The sequence below is a fragment of the Pelmatolapia mariae genome, linkage group LG23, assembly GCF_036321145.2.
Source record: "Pelmatolapia mariae isolate MD_Pm_ZW linkage group LG23, Pm_UMD_F_2, whole genome shotgun sequence".
Lineage (NCBI taxonomy): Eukaryota > Metazoa > Chordata > Actinopteri > Cichliformes > Cichlidae > Pelmatolapia > Pelmatolapia mariae.
In genome coordinates, this window is record NC_086246.1 from 49895064 (window position 1) to 49910283 (window position 15220).

Consider the following 15220-nt stretch of genomic DNA (forward strand, 5'->3'; position numbering starts at 1 on the left):
TATGTAGGACAAATTATGGACAAAACTCAGCCTGTAAACCAAATGTGACCCAGTTCATGTTGTTCTCAGAAACTTTGCCTGTTAGCATGCGTCCATCAGCCTGTTGTATCATTTTTGTCTTGTTTAGGGACTCACTGGGGTAATTGCTACACAGCCAAACGTTTCTGCATCTTTTGTACTCTCCTAATTACACAGTTTGATTGACAAGTAAAAGTTTCTCTGTCTTGAACCTTCCACTCTGTCTGTTCTGTTTCTACGACAGGCTTGTTTGTTTGTTTTTAACAGGAGGCATTTTGAGCTCATTTCTTCTCCAGCATCAGTACCTTGGACAGATCCAACACACCACTGTTCTAGCTCTACACGCTACAGCACTAAAAGTCTTGAGTCACATTATTTCTTTCTCTCCAAAACCTTTAGAGATTTACTTACCTGGATGATTGAGAATGCATCAAGACGCCAGACTTTCCTGTCATTTTTTAAAGTGATCTTGAGCATGAGTTCTCCGGGGTTTATGAGGGTCTTTCAGTTTTTTTCTTTGAACAGTGGCTAATTTTTTTTGCTCACTTTTTCAGACCAGTCTGTTTCCCTGACCATTTTCAATCAAATGCTTTTGTTGTTTGTTAAGACCAATGAACCAGTGATGTATCTACACACAGATAATTACAAAAGAACACATTTTTAAATTGTTTATTTGTGCACTTTACTACTATCCTTCTTTTCTTTAGCTGAATCTAAAGAAAAATGGTAAGAGAACACCATTTGACAGGCATAAAACTGTGTTTTTGCAACAACACGGTGATTCCCAAACAGCTATTAGCCAAACATTTGGCATATCTCAGCATGTGAAGTGTGTTCTTAAAACATTTTGAGGAAACTGGACAAGTGGAAGACAGAAGAAGAAGCAGCAGGCTTAAAAGAAAAACTACCTACGGCAGATGAACTGTATCTGAAAGTCATGCCCTTGAGAAGTAGGAAAAAGTCAAGCAAAGACCTGAAACAGGACCTGAGACATGCATCTGATGCTTTAGTCCAGGGGTGTCCAAACCCAGGCCTCGAGGGCCGGTGTCCTGCAGGTTTTAGATGTGTCCTTGATCCAACACAGCTGATTGAAAAGGCTAAATGACCTCCTCAACATGTCTTGTAGTTCTCCAGAGGCCTGCTAATGAACTAATCATTTGATACAGGTGTGTTGACACGGGGTGAGATCTAAAACCTGCAGGACACCGGCCCTCGAGGCCTGGACACCCCTGCTTTAGTTGATCACCTACTAGTCACTGAAGCCTCCTCAGAAATGGTGTCAGTGGAGGTGTGGCTGTTAAAATTGATGGCATTATACATTCAGAATCAATCAGTCAATCAATTTATTTATTTATGAGCACATTTAAAAACAACACATGTTGACCAAAGTGCTGTACATAGTAACAAAAGTAAAAAGTAGAACAAACACACACAGTGAATAAAACAAACTCAGTCACAATTAAAAGCCAGAGAGTAAAAATGTGTTTTCAGACGGGATTTAAAACTGTCGAGTGTTGGAGAGATCCTAGTATGAAGAGGCAGACGGTTCCAAAGTTTGGGTGAAGCAATCGCAAAGGCCCGGTCTCCCCTGGAGCCTGCTGACAGGGACAACTAGAAGCAACTTATCAGCTGACCAGAGAGATCTGTTTGGAGTATTTTTAGTCAAAAGATCAGAGAGGTATGACGGAGCTAATCCATTTACAGACTTAAAATCAATGGCCAGTGTAAACGCGCCAAGACTGGAGAAATATGGTCGTGTTTACGAGCGCCTGTCAAGAGTCGGGCTGCCGCATTCTGAACTAGCTGAAGACGAGCGAGCAGAGCCCGGCTGATGCCAAAATAAAGACTATTACAGTCGTCAGGCCTGGATGAAATAAAGGGACACTGATCATGAACACACTACCGTTGCAATAAAAACAATCCTGGCTAGAAAAACACACACAGTGGAACGCTATCAGTCATGGGTTGGCCTCGCCAGATCCCGGACCTCAACATCACCGAAGCAGTGTGGGATCATCCTGATAGATACAGAACAAAAGCCAGCAAACATCCAAGCTTGTTAGAATCATACAAAACTCTGTTTTTGGTTCATTTTCTGTTCCCATGTACGTTTGAATAAATCGCTGCAGGTATTTTCCATTTTCCTCGCTAAAGACAAAGAAATGAGAATCGCTCAAGATTTATGCACAGTGCATATTTACAAAATACAACAGTGAGTTTGACTGCAGACGTACTTAAACTTACACTTTAATGGCAGTTTTAAATTTGCTTTCCTCAACTCTAATAATTCTAATTATTGCTGCTGCTTTCTTCATTAAGTGGTTATACTTGATATTTGATTCAAGCCTGTGTAATCTGATTAAATGCAGAGTTTATCCGTCGTATGTGTGTCTCTCTCTTCCAGCTTCAGAGCTGTAAGATGCTCCAGCTTCCACCCAGAAGATATAAAACTCTTCATACACACTTAGAAGAACCTTAAAAATAGATTCAAATTTTAAACCTACCTTCTTTAAAATCCTGCCTTTAGAGTTCATTCACACCCGTGTTTCTCCCCCTCTTGGCCTGTCTCTCCTCGTCTGCCCAGTATAATTTTCTCATCATTTTCCAGTGTGCCTGGATGTTTTGTCTCCTCTCTCGGGTCCAAAGATCATCTCACACCCCATCTGGCCTCTTGCTTGCACTCTTTCCCTCTCGTCAAGTATTCACTTGGCTGTTGGTAATTTACTCGTCACATGTGCCTCATTTGTTTCTCTCGCACACCAAGACAAAGATATTAACACTTTGCAGAATGTGTCGAGTGTGTGTTTCTCTCTGTCACATCGTATTCACTACTGTACATGGGTCTATTTTATTTTTTTAGGGAGCTGCTTAGCTTGCAGTCTGGCAGTATAAATAGTACACAATAAACTCGGAGCTGCTGCAGTTCCTCACCCTTCCTCCGGTCCTCCCTAGCTGGCAGTCTAGCCCGGTGAGTGTGCATTCTTAATGCTCCCCTGGCCTCGATGAGAGAGATGATTGGTAGAATTAATTGTGGCTGCAGGGCTGAATGGGAATAAGTGAGAAAAAAAGGCGCGATGGGGGAAGGGAGGGGTGGGGGTGTCTGGCTGGATTTACTGTTGTGTTTCCTCCTTACAGCCTGGCACTAGAGGATGTTGAAGTTGTTTATGTGAACCCACTCTTTTTGTTTCTCTAGATTAATGTCAGATCTGAGTTAAGTCGAGTCTCTTCTCTTTTATAGCTCAGTTTGTCTTTCTCTTTGTTTGGGATTTACACCTGTGCGCTTGCAGGGAAGAGATAAGTGGAGCTAATACAGCAGCAATCATAATGTAATGGCCTTTTCAGCTCCCCTGGCAGTAATGCTATCAGAATATAGTGTATATTGCACAGCGAGGTGTCGTTAAATGGGATAAATGGACCTTAAAAAGAAGGACATAGAATTGGCGTGTGGAGAGGTTCGTGTGTATTTGTTTTGGGGGAGTTATGGAGACAATGAGAGATGATATCATCCTCACAAACTGAACACCGGTCAGTCGTCTACATGAAGCGTGCGACAGCGTAAAGGAAAATAAAAATTGTCTGAACTAAAAAATAAATCAACAAATATATAAAGAGTTGATGTAGGGAGATGTGCGGGTATATTCTGGTTCTTGTCTCCAAATCTTTCTCATGGTCGGCGAGTTAGAGGGTCTCCATGAAGGATTTATATGCTGGCGGTACGGAGTCGCGTCATAGAACGCCTCTATGGGAATATAAGAGGTTGGGGGTGGGGAGTGTGTGCGTGTATGTGTGTGTATGCATGTGTGAAGTGTTTCAGGGGTGAGTGTGGTAGGGTTGTGGGGAAGCTGTCTCATCATTTATTTATACAGTCTACAGAAGAAGGGGTTAGCGGCGAGGGGGGGGGGCTGCCTTCTGTACACCGCCCGGGGAATACTGCAGGTCAAGAGTTGTTTTTCTAGCTACCAGCACAATTCTTTGTCTGAAAGCATGAAGCCAGTGAATCAACACAACATGCTGGACTGGATCTCCTGTTCTAATGACATGTTGTATCAAAGTATGTCTCATTCTGTCGAACACAGAGAAACTCAGCAGTGTGATGTTCCTCTGCCTGCTTCCTGTTGACAGTGGCTGAGACAGTACAGCAACACAAAATGTGCTTGGGTTGCTTCATTTTCTCTGATTAGAAATTGATTATATATACAAATGATTGTTTTTTTCTTTTTTTTAAACTAGAGACTGGGAAAATATTTAAAATCAAGACCTTTGGCTCTGAAAACCTGGGAACAGTTTATACAAATTGCCTGTTTTTTAGGCTTTCCTGTGTATTTTCTTTAAAGAAACTGTTTATTAGTTGACTTAAAGAAGTCCAAAATAAGGACAAACAAAGCCACTTTGTTTTTAAAACTTCCTTCTTACATTGTGTGATCAACTGACTTTAATCTCTTGAAAATGGAAAGTATGTGCAGCGATTTATTGCAATGTGCAAACATACGTGGAGACACAGTGTGCAGGCCAAAAACAGTGCACAATTCTAACATTTTCATATGACCACCTTTATTGTTCAACACAGCCTGAACTCTGTTAGGGAAGCTTTCTTCTTGAAGGACATTCAAAGCTCTTCTTCGGATGTTCGCTGCCTTTTGTTCCATCCTAAGATGATCCCACACCGCTTCAGTAGTGTTGTGGTTTGGGCTCTGTGGAGACCAGTCCATGACTGAGAGTGTTTCATTTTGTGTTTCCTGTGCAGGTTTGCTTTTACTGCACTCACGGTGTGTTTGGGATCGTTGTCATGGTGATGGTCGTGCATGTTCATAATTCAATCAGTTTGGAAAAGATTCCCAAACCGTGACACAGGCTCCGCTGTGTTTTACAAACAGTCAGTGTTGGACGGTTCTCCTGACTTCCTCCGTACACAGTGCCAGTGATCTGAACCAAAAACATTTGCCTTCATCACTCCATAAAACTTGTTGCCACTGATTTTTAAATTCTGTTTTTTGACAGATTGTTACTTTAAAAAGTCTCTAAAGATACAATTTAAAATTGGTTCTTTGCTAAGTTGTCTGTCAGTTGCTACATAGGTTTGTATCTTAAAGAAATCAATATTCCTCAGAAAACGGTCAGGTACAGGACTGAAGACTATCAGCGCTCGGCTGAAACAAAAACTTTGGGCTGCGTCAGACAGCCTTTTAAAAAAAGTCCCCTTGAAAGCAAAATATAGTAAAAAACATGGTGGTTGGCTCAAGACTTTTGCACAGCACTGTATGTTGTTGAGGTTTATTGTTTGTTTTCTGTGCATTTTCACTCAAGGTTGAGAAAAATAAATTTGGGCCTCATTGCTGCTGAGAGCACCGAGTCAGCGCTCGTGTTTTACAGCTGTTAAATGTTCGTAAATCTAATCAAACCATATATTGATTTTTCTCCAGCTTTAGATAAATTACAGCCTAGAAAAATAGTCGTCATGTAGCCGTGAGCAAAATGAGAAGCACGGCTGCTGTAAATTTTCTGTGGTGATTGGTCGGGTATATAAACGTCTTAATTACTGACTGAATGTCCTCACAAATCCTCTAAAGGTCCCGTTCAGTTCTACAAAAACAGAAGACAGTAGTGTTTATTGCTGAGACCTGAGGTGTGTGGACAGAAGTAACGCACACAGTGCTCAGTGGGACACAAACACAAGCACATTCATCCAAGAAACAAATAACCAGGACATCCAGGATTACAGTGGACATTGTGGCGCCTGCTGGAAGACGGGGTGGGGAGGGGTGCACCTGTCCTGCAGGTGAGTCACAGAGGGCCAATGCCATCTCCACAAAAACAGGAAATTATAAAACAGGCAGTCTAATAAGATAAAATAATGATGAATACATGCATATCATTGGAGCACAACTTACCTAAAGATGTTTGAGAACACTTTTTATTTTTTATTACTTACTTTAAACTTTCGTGAAGCTTCTTATTCGTGTAGTGTAGTGAAAGCTTGTGAAGCCGTCTCAGCTATGAACCGTCCAGACTTGAGATAATGAGAGAACCCACACTGTGTCGCTGACAGAGACACGTCATTAACATGAACACTGACGGCACTGATTAAATCAAAGATGCGCAACGCGCCGCAGTCGTTGTATGACTTTAAAATGTTCCTATAATTAGGTTTCATTGCGTTTCTTCAGCAGTGACACGTGAAGCACGTGAAATGTAACTGTGAGGTGTAAACAATACTCATGTATGCTAATAAAGATGGAGTGTGGGTTTGAGAGGAGCGAGGTGCCAGGATCCCTGCAGCAGCAGCAGCAGAGAGCCTGTTAGTGAAGCCACAGCTGTGAGGACGCAATCAAAGATGAACCCTGCTCCTGCTGTTGCCTTTGTTCTTACACATCACAACACCTCACACAAAATGCATCAGCATAAAGAGAGTCTCTGTGTGCTAGGTTAGCAGTAAGCAAAGGTCGTTTCATAGCCCATCTCCTACCTGAGAGCTGCCCTCACATCTACACTTTCATCCAGCACAGCTCCTCTCCCACTACCACGCTCGCTCTGTTAGTCAGAATCCAGGGTGGAGAACATTTCACAGTATATGTGGGCTTAATTCACCCAAAATGTCTCTGAACATGTGATTTAGTGCTCGACGAGCTGATTAAAGAAACACAAATGTTATTCTTTCATTCATCAGAATCACAGGTAATGTTCCTGCCCTTTACTGAGCACCACAGGAAGGTCGACATCAAATGTATTCGTATTTTTAAAAGAACATGGCAAAGTATTTTGTCTCTGATTAAGTGACCCCAGTTTGGAGTTTTGCAGATTCTCAAGTCTTCTGTACAAACTGCTGGTTTACATAAAAAGGTCTTGTTGGAGTTTCTTTTTAAGAAAAGGTTTTGAATTTTTCATGATTGAATGGTTTTATATATATTTGGTTATTTTATACCTAATGCTGAATGATTCACAGGTCACTAACTGCTTTACTGTGTCTCTATCCTTTAGTGCTGTTCCATGCAAAGTGTTCATTAGCAGGCCAACCTTTTACTTTGAATTACATTACAGCTCAGTTCGCTGCTCGCCTGCAGGTCTAAGTGAAGGAGTGAGTTGGATCATTAGTCATTGTGCCATAGCACGCTGGCCAGCAAGGTACTCAGTCATTCAGCTAAGCTGCTAATACTAGCCAGCCGATTGGTCAGCAGTTCAGGCATGCATCCATCCATCCATCCAGTCAGTGACCCCATCAGCCTGCAGGTGCTGAGGTACCTGAGAGTTGAAAGAGCTGCAACTGGACCTGAGTGATGAGACAGACTGGAAACCATCTGCTTCTTTTTAAGTCACTCTTCTTCTGTCCACATTTCATTTGTTCTTTAGTAGATTTAGTCGATGTTTTCTATTCTTTTGGTCTCCACTGTTCATACTTAACTTCCTCTGTAACATAAATATTGTCTTATTTTGCAATTATACTCAGTCTGTACCATAATCTGGTCACTTTCTCCTCCTCTGCAAACTACAGTGCATGAAATCTGCATATTCATTCATAAATAAACCGGATGCAGTTCTTTGTTCACTTGTTGCCTTGTTATGATGATCTGGTTTGGAGGTTTTTAGTTAGAACTTCTTTTACACGCGACGTTTTTGCTAACATGGACGCTATTTTGTCAGCAGCTGTTCCTCTCTTGTGCTTCAGAGGATTTGTAATTTTACAGCTATTCATATTTTCACCTGTCGAATAACCTTTTAATTAACTTATTCATTGATTATCTTTGTGTGTGGGGCTGTGCAGTTTTTCCATTTATTTTTCTTGTAAAACTGTTGGACTTTAAAACTTCTGTCGAAGATTGTTTCACCTTCACAGTCTCATACACACACACGTAGCACAGCAGTGTGTGTGTGTGTGTGTGTGTGTGTGTGTGTGTGTGTGTGTGTGTGTGTGTGTGTGTGTGTGTAGAGTGGTGATATCGACAGGCTGCTGCCCGCGGCTGTCTTTGTTATTACTGTAGCCAATAGAAAGCCTCTCCACATGCCACCTGCAACCTAGGCTTACTTTATATATTAGCTTGTGTTTACAGTGTTGTGTAACGAGTGGCTCTGACAGAAGAGCTGCTTTATCCAGCAAACCTACATTTCTTTGTTCCACTTGAAATGACCTTTTTCATTTTGCTGTTTTGAACATGACAGACCAGAGAGCTGAGCTCAGTCAAATATTTATGGAACAAGTACGACTCTCTGGACTCTGAATGTATCCGATCTTTTAGGAAACCTGTTGATTATTATTATTGTCACACTGAGGAGCTCCATAGTTTCCTGGTTCATTCCTGGGAGAGATAATAATTCCTTTGGGGTCATGTCAGGAAGGGCATCCAGCATAAAAACAGCTGTCAAATCAAACATGCAGTGCTACCCGCTGAGGTGACCCCTGATGAATAAAGGCTGTCTGAGGATTTAAACATCATTTCAGTAAAGACCTGATGATGAATTTAAAGCAGTGTTTAGAACATGCACTGCAGATGTGAGCACATGTGTGTGCGTGTGCATTTATACAGTAACTGGCCTTCGGCTGCATTTTAAGCTCTGTCAGGTGTTGGGTAGCCTGCTGTGAATGAGGCAGAGGATCATTTGAGACGGAGCATCAATGCTGATTGAATTGGCTGGTCCTGAAAAAGACATGCAGGGTTTTGTCAGACAGTGGAGAGACAGGAGGAAGCTGTTGATCTAATTGTAACTCTGAATGGACGTCTGTTTGCCTCGTCGCTGATGAACCCTTAAAGGATACGTGGTGTTTTTGGAGGATTAGCCAGTTGGCTAAATCCCCCAGTCACTGATAAACATAGATGGCAGCTATTGCATGTCCCTTTAGTCCACTGTAGTAACACTGAAACAAACAAAACACCTCACAAAGTTGTTATGTTTTTTACATTTTTGCTCTAATTGCTTTGGCGGCTGTGGATTTGTGTACATGAGCGGAGTAACCTGCTAATTTATCTGTATGCTGCAGTAAACACACTCACCACTGCTAATAACCATCGTTTTTTTTCTTTAACAGTCACAGATGAAGACACGGTGAAGAGATACTACGCTAAGTTTGAGGAGAGGTTTTTCCAGACCTGTGAGAAGGAGCTTCTGAAAATCAATACTTTCTATTCAGGTATTTATTTACTTCACTTACTCTCGAGACAATAATTGGCGGAGATTATATTAAATCAAGTCGATTACAAGAGGCCGTCTCAGAAGAATAACTGGAGAAATTTCATGGTTACTATTCAGCTGGCAAATTTAGAAAAATCAATGTTAAGCAATATCACCTTAACTTAATTTAAAAACAATACTTCCATCTTTGAACGAGCTCTGGAACTAATCACAAATCAATGCTTTAACCTGTCTTCTATAATCACATATTGTATGTAAATATGTAAAGACTCCTATCAGCTGTATCCTCATTTACTTCTCAGCATTTTTGCATAATTCACACTGTTTATTTACTCTGTGCTGAGTTCAGACATGGCCAGCGGTAGTCGCGTTTCAGAGCAGGCCTGCCTGTGTGTATTTCAGGGAGTGAAGCGGGGAATGTGTGAACTGTGTAACATGAGATGGAAGCCATAATATATTCTGGTATTCTGGTACCAGAAGGTCCTGAGCTCCAGCTCTGAGTGAAGTGATGTTATCTAACAGCAGACCGTGCCTCCCCTGGAGGCCGATAATGAAACTGCAGACTTGCTGGGTCAACGGCCGGCCAAGGTTGACCGGGAAGATTGTCCCAGCTCATAATGATGGGGTGTTTCTGGCAGACTGATGGCGAGAGCAGCAAACAGACGTGGTATAAATCACTTTGGACCTCGTTACCATGAAGCTGAACCAACTTTGAATGTCTTGATTTTTCTCAGAGCATTGCTGTTACCAACGCTCTTACCTTATAAAGGCAGCTTATGTAGAGGAGACCGCTGTGTCACGGTTTGATGACATAAATCATCATCAACATATTTAAATGACCACCAACCATCATGATTTTTACTTTCTACAATAATGAGCGAAAACGCTACAAATTTGGAAACTTAAACTGCCTTTTGGGTTCAGTTCTGTTGTTTAAATGTGATGTCACCTATAAATAAAACAGCCATTTTTCATAGTGCAAGTCTGAGGTCTTTTTTTCTCATTAAACAAGAAAAAAAGAATCGTTTAATAAAACTGAGTGGGCTGCAAACTAAACTTAGAGGATAGAAAGTATCGATCCCATCACGCTAGTATGCCCATATACTAATACCAGCGTTGGTATTGATACTATCAATATTTAGATCAATCTGCCTACCTCTACTTTATAATTGGCAGGTTAGTCCCTGTTGATAGAACTCAGTAGTGCCTTTTAAAAAAACAAAAATTGCATGTTATTGTCTGTCAGTGAAGGACTATGAATAACGAATAACAGAAGAAAACAGTCATTTCGGTGTCATTCCTAATCGTCTCAGTGTGGCATGTGACATGAGTCACATCAGGGTTACAATAAGTGAGTCAGTGTGTCCTCAGCAGCTCCGAGGTTGGTTAATGTTGTGCATGAAAACATCAACATCTCCTGTTTATCTTCCACACACAGGAGGAGGAAGCAAGAAATTACAGAGCAGAGCTTTATCTGTGTGTGTGTGTGTGTGTGTGTGTGTGTGTGTGTGTGTGTGTGTGTGTGTGTGTGTGTGTGTGTGTGTGTGTGTGTGTGTGTGTGTGTGTGTGTGTGTGTGTGTTTAAAGCAGAGATGGAGATAAATTGCGTGCTGACTTTACATAAGACACTTGCCTCGACTGAGCTCTTTCTCCCTCTGAAAGGGGTCCCTGACCTCTCACAGCCATCCTGCTGCAAAGCGCTAGAATCCAGTCTGTTGGACAACAACACTTTCATCATCGTGGATTAAATACACCACAAAAAGAAATGAAGAAATGCTGTTTTAGGCTGATAGGATTTCACCCTGTCACTTTCTGGAAGCTGAGAAAGAACAAAAGGTGTTTGAAAACACCACCACAGTAAAGACGACACCGCTGAAACCTAAACCAACCAACACCTGCCTCTTTCAGCTTCATTAGCCCCACACAGATGAACTGTCCAGCCACATCTTCTGATGTGACACTGCACTCTTGACCTTAAGGCAGTCTGACTTTCTCACGAGCATTAAATCGAGCATTGGTTCGTATGCTTCTGTGCCTGTTGAGGGATTACTGCGAGTTTGGATGTCGAAGCAAAGTTTTCGCTTTCCCACGAGGCATCGATGTGACATCGAATAGCATAAAGAGGAAAAATCTTTGTTGGGCGGGTTCCACTCTGACTTGTGTAGAAAAAGAAACACTCAGGGTTGTAGTAATATACCCTGTAAACATTGTTTATGTCAACAAAGAAACTGTGTCATTCTACTTTTGGAATGACGAGCGTGAGGATGTAATGGAAACCAGGCCACTAAGCTGCCATCTACATGCAAACAATGATAAATAGATGTTAGCTTTACTTCTATTTTCAGCCGAGTTTGAAAAAGAGTTTTATTCAAATAAATTGAATAAAATGAAGAAAACAGGAAGTTAAATGAGAAGAAACTGGCTTCATTTATAAATGATTAGTTATTCTTTTTTTGACAACTTTATTTATAATTTTCCAGTTTAACAAAAATACAGAACAATATAACCTGAGTTGCGATTACAAACATTGCTGTTGTGAAACAGGTTGTTCCACAAACCAGCCGGATGCAGGAAAATGTATAATGTTTGCACACAAACAAGAAATACTACCATGTGAAAAAAAAGGGGGGAAAAAGAGGGGGCTGCAGTTCTTGTTGGCTTGCTACAGAGAGTAGGTGGCTTTGAAAAGAAAACAGAAATAAAAGCAGTATTACATCATACTTCAGTAAATGATAACTTCTCCACATATCCAATAAAGGGTGACCAGGGTTTGTAGTATTTACTTTGAGACCCTCTCAGACTGTATCCCAGATGTTCTATCTGCAAGCACTTCATCACCTCTCACCCGCTGAACAAACGACCTGAATCCTTCCGTTGAAGAAGAATTAGCCTGCGTGCCAGGAGAGATGAGAAAGCCACTGCATTCATTTGATAAGAAGTTACACCTTGTAGGTTTGGGAGGACACCAAACACCGGTTCACATCAGAGCAGGCCCAAATGATTAGTTATTCTGATCTGTTTCGGGTGGCTGTGGTTCAGCATATAGAGCAGGTCATCTGCTAATCAGAAGGCTGGTGGTTCCCTGGGTACTCCATCCCAAGTGTGCTCACGATGCATTCGACGTACTGTGAACGTGAGGCAGAAAGCAGATAGACAAAGCGCCGTATAAGAACCAGTCCCATTCACCATTTAAACAAAGAGCAGGAGGAAAATGAGAGCTGCTTGTTGGAAAAGTGAGTTGAACTGCAGGAGAAGTTAATGAAATGCAGGTTGCTGTCCAAGCAGCGTGTGATTACCCCTCCTCTCTCATTCTGTCTCTCTGGCTGTATTAACCTATCTCTGACCCAGATAATGGTTCCTCAGTCAGCAGCATTCACAGGTCAGCCTAAGAGTCTCCATGCTTCTGCTTCAAGGTTCAAGGTTCTTTATTTGTCACATGCATAGTTATACAAGTATAACAGACAGTGAAATGTAGCCTGACACGCTCCTCAACATGTGCAAAAATGGGGGGGGGGGTAGAGGAAGAACATTATATATATAGTATATACATTAGGTGAATGTGCAGTAGTAGCAGCAAGCAGGTGAATTCTGTACATTAAGTGAATTAAATAAGAATAGACAATATAAACATATTTAAAATTAAAGGAATATGAAATGTACATTGTGCCGGTGGGTTTAGAGTGTCTGGAAGAGAGTCCTGTCTCAGTCAATTATAGATGATGTGAGAGGGGGTGTGTGTGTGTGTGTGTGTGGGGGGGGGGGGGGGGGGGGGGGGGGGGGGGGGTTGGTTTAGGGCCCGGATGGCTTGGGGATAGAAGCTCCTCTTGAGTCTCTCTGTCCTTGCCCGGATGATGCGGAACCTTCTACCGGATTGTAGAAGTTGGAACAGTTTGTTGCCAGGATGGGACGGGTCCTTCAGTATCTGCGCTGCTCTAGTCCGGCATCTCCTGGTGTAGGTGTCCTGAAGCGGGGGGAGAGCAATCCTGCAGCAGCGTTCTGCTGTACGGATCACTCTCTGGAGAGCTTTTTGGTCCTTAACACAGCTGTTCCCAAACCACGATGTCATGTTCTGTGTGAGGATGCTCTCCACAGCGCCTGTATAGAAAATCCTGAGGATCTTTGGAGAGACCCTGAACTTCCTCAGTTGTCTTAGGTGGTACAGGCGCTGCCTAGCCTTTTTGGTCTGGACCTGAATGTGGGCAGACCATGTCAGGTCTGAGGAGATGTGGACACCAAGATACTTGAAGGACTGCACCCTCTCCACTCCACTCCACTGCTTCCTGGAACTAGCAGAAAGAAAGAATGCATAATCATTTTTATTGTCATGTGCTGCAGCAGTTTTTTGCATTTTAACAATATCGAGGTAAAGCAGCAAATGACCAAAGTAAATGCTCTAATTTTACGCAAATGCAGGAATAATATTAAGATTTCCAAAATAAAAGTCCAAGCAAACCAACAACCTGTTTTTTAACAGCTCTGCTGGGCTTATTATGACCTCTAAAATGTATAATAATAATTATAATATGTGCAAATACACAGTGGATATAACCTCTGAATAATAACAATCAACATGCTTAACAGTAGATAAAGCTAGAAGTTGTGCTGTGCAAGTGTAAACATGTGTAAACGTGTGTGTGTCCACAGCACAGTATGTGAGATGTGTGTGATATCCTTTCATTGTCCTTCTGCAGAAAAGCTTGCCGAGGCCCAGAGACGATTTGCGACGCTGCAGAATGAGCTGCAGTCTTCACTGGACGCTCAGCGAGAGAGCAATGCTTCGCCCGGTCTGCGGAAACGCAAGACCAGGTTCCACCTGTCGCAGGAGGAGCGCTGCAAACACCACAACATCAAAGACCTGAAGCTAGCCTTCAGCGAGTTCTACCTCAGCCTCATCCTGCTTCAGAACTACCAGGTTTTTAGTGCATCTACATACTCAGATCACGAGAGGTTGATCACTTTATGTTACCTGCAGTCGTTTGATCAGACTACATATCCTTTCCAGTCCGGTGTGGTCTGTAGCTGCTGGTTTCTTGTTGTCTCCCACAGAACCTGAACTTCACTGGTTTCCGTAAGATCCTGAAGAAACATGACAAGATCCTGGATACTTCCCGCGGGGCGGACTGGCGTGTGGCTCATGTGGAGGTGGCACCTTTCTACACCTGCAAGAAGATCACACAGCTCATTACTGAGACGGAGGTGCCTGCCTGCCACACGTGGACTTTACTACATGTCAGACATGTGTAGAAAAAACTAACATGTCTGAAACGAACGGTTGTTTTTGTATCCAGACCCTGGTGACCACAGAGCTGGAGGGAGGCGATCGTCAAAGGGCCATGAAGAGGCTGAGAGTTCCTCCTCTGGGGGCAGCTCAGGTCAGAATCACAGCTGATTACACTGGAAACACACAGGGGTATTCATACTCAGTGGCCACTTTATTAGGTACACCTGTTCATATATAATCAACTAATGGGGAACAAAGGTGAATGAAGTCACTCTGAACATGGCGTAGTTGTTTGTACGAGACAGGCTAGGCTGAGTATTTCCAAAATTGCTGATCTGCTGGGATTTTCCTGCACAGCCATGTGTAGAGTTTACAGAGAATGATCTGATATACTACAGATAATATCTGGGTTAAAATGCCTTGTTGATGTTAGAAGTCGGAGGAGAATAGCCAGACTGCTTTGAGCTGACAGGCTGAAGGCAACAATAACACAACCAAGGTATGCAGAAGAGCATCTCTGAGCACACATGGCTACAGCGTAAGACCACAACAGCTGCTGAGGTTACAGTTCACACAGGCTCACCACAACCAGACAAGACTGGAAATGCTGGAAAGGATGCAAGGAGACGTGAAAGGATGGATCCATGCTTGTATCCACAGTTCAGGCTGGTGCTGGTGGTGTAATAGTGTGGGGGATACTATCTTGGCATCTTTAGCATCAAGTGACCATCACGGTAGCTCCAGCCTACCTGAGTATTCTTGCTGGCCATGTCCATCCCTTTATGACCGCAGTGTCCTCATCTTCATGGCCTCCACAGTCACTAGATCTCAGTCCATCAGAGCACCTTTGGAATGTGATAGA

The 15220-nt window shown here is 42.5% G+C and overlaps 1 protein-coding gene across 1 annotated transcript in view; it reads left to right on the top strand.

Annotated features, from left to right (window-relative positions):
- Positions 1 to 15220, top strand: part of xpr1a (xenotropic and polytropic retrovirus receptor 1a) — an 84199-nt gene that overhangs the window by 46356 nt on the left and 22623 nt on the right. The window contains exons 3-6 of the mRNA XM_063466265.1: positions 9035 to 9136; positions 13829 to 14049; positions 14184 to 14333; positions 14426 to 14509. Coding sequence (XP_063322335.1) covers positions 9035 to 9136; positions 13829 to 14049; positions 14184 to 14333; positions 14426 to 14509 — 557 coding nt within the window. The remainder of the gene's footprint in view (positions 1 to 9034; positions 9137 to 13828; positions 14050 to 14183; positions 14334 to 14425; positions 14510 to 15220) is intronic.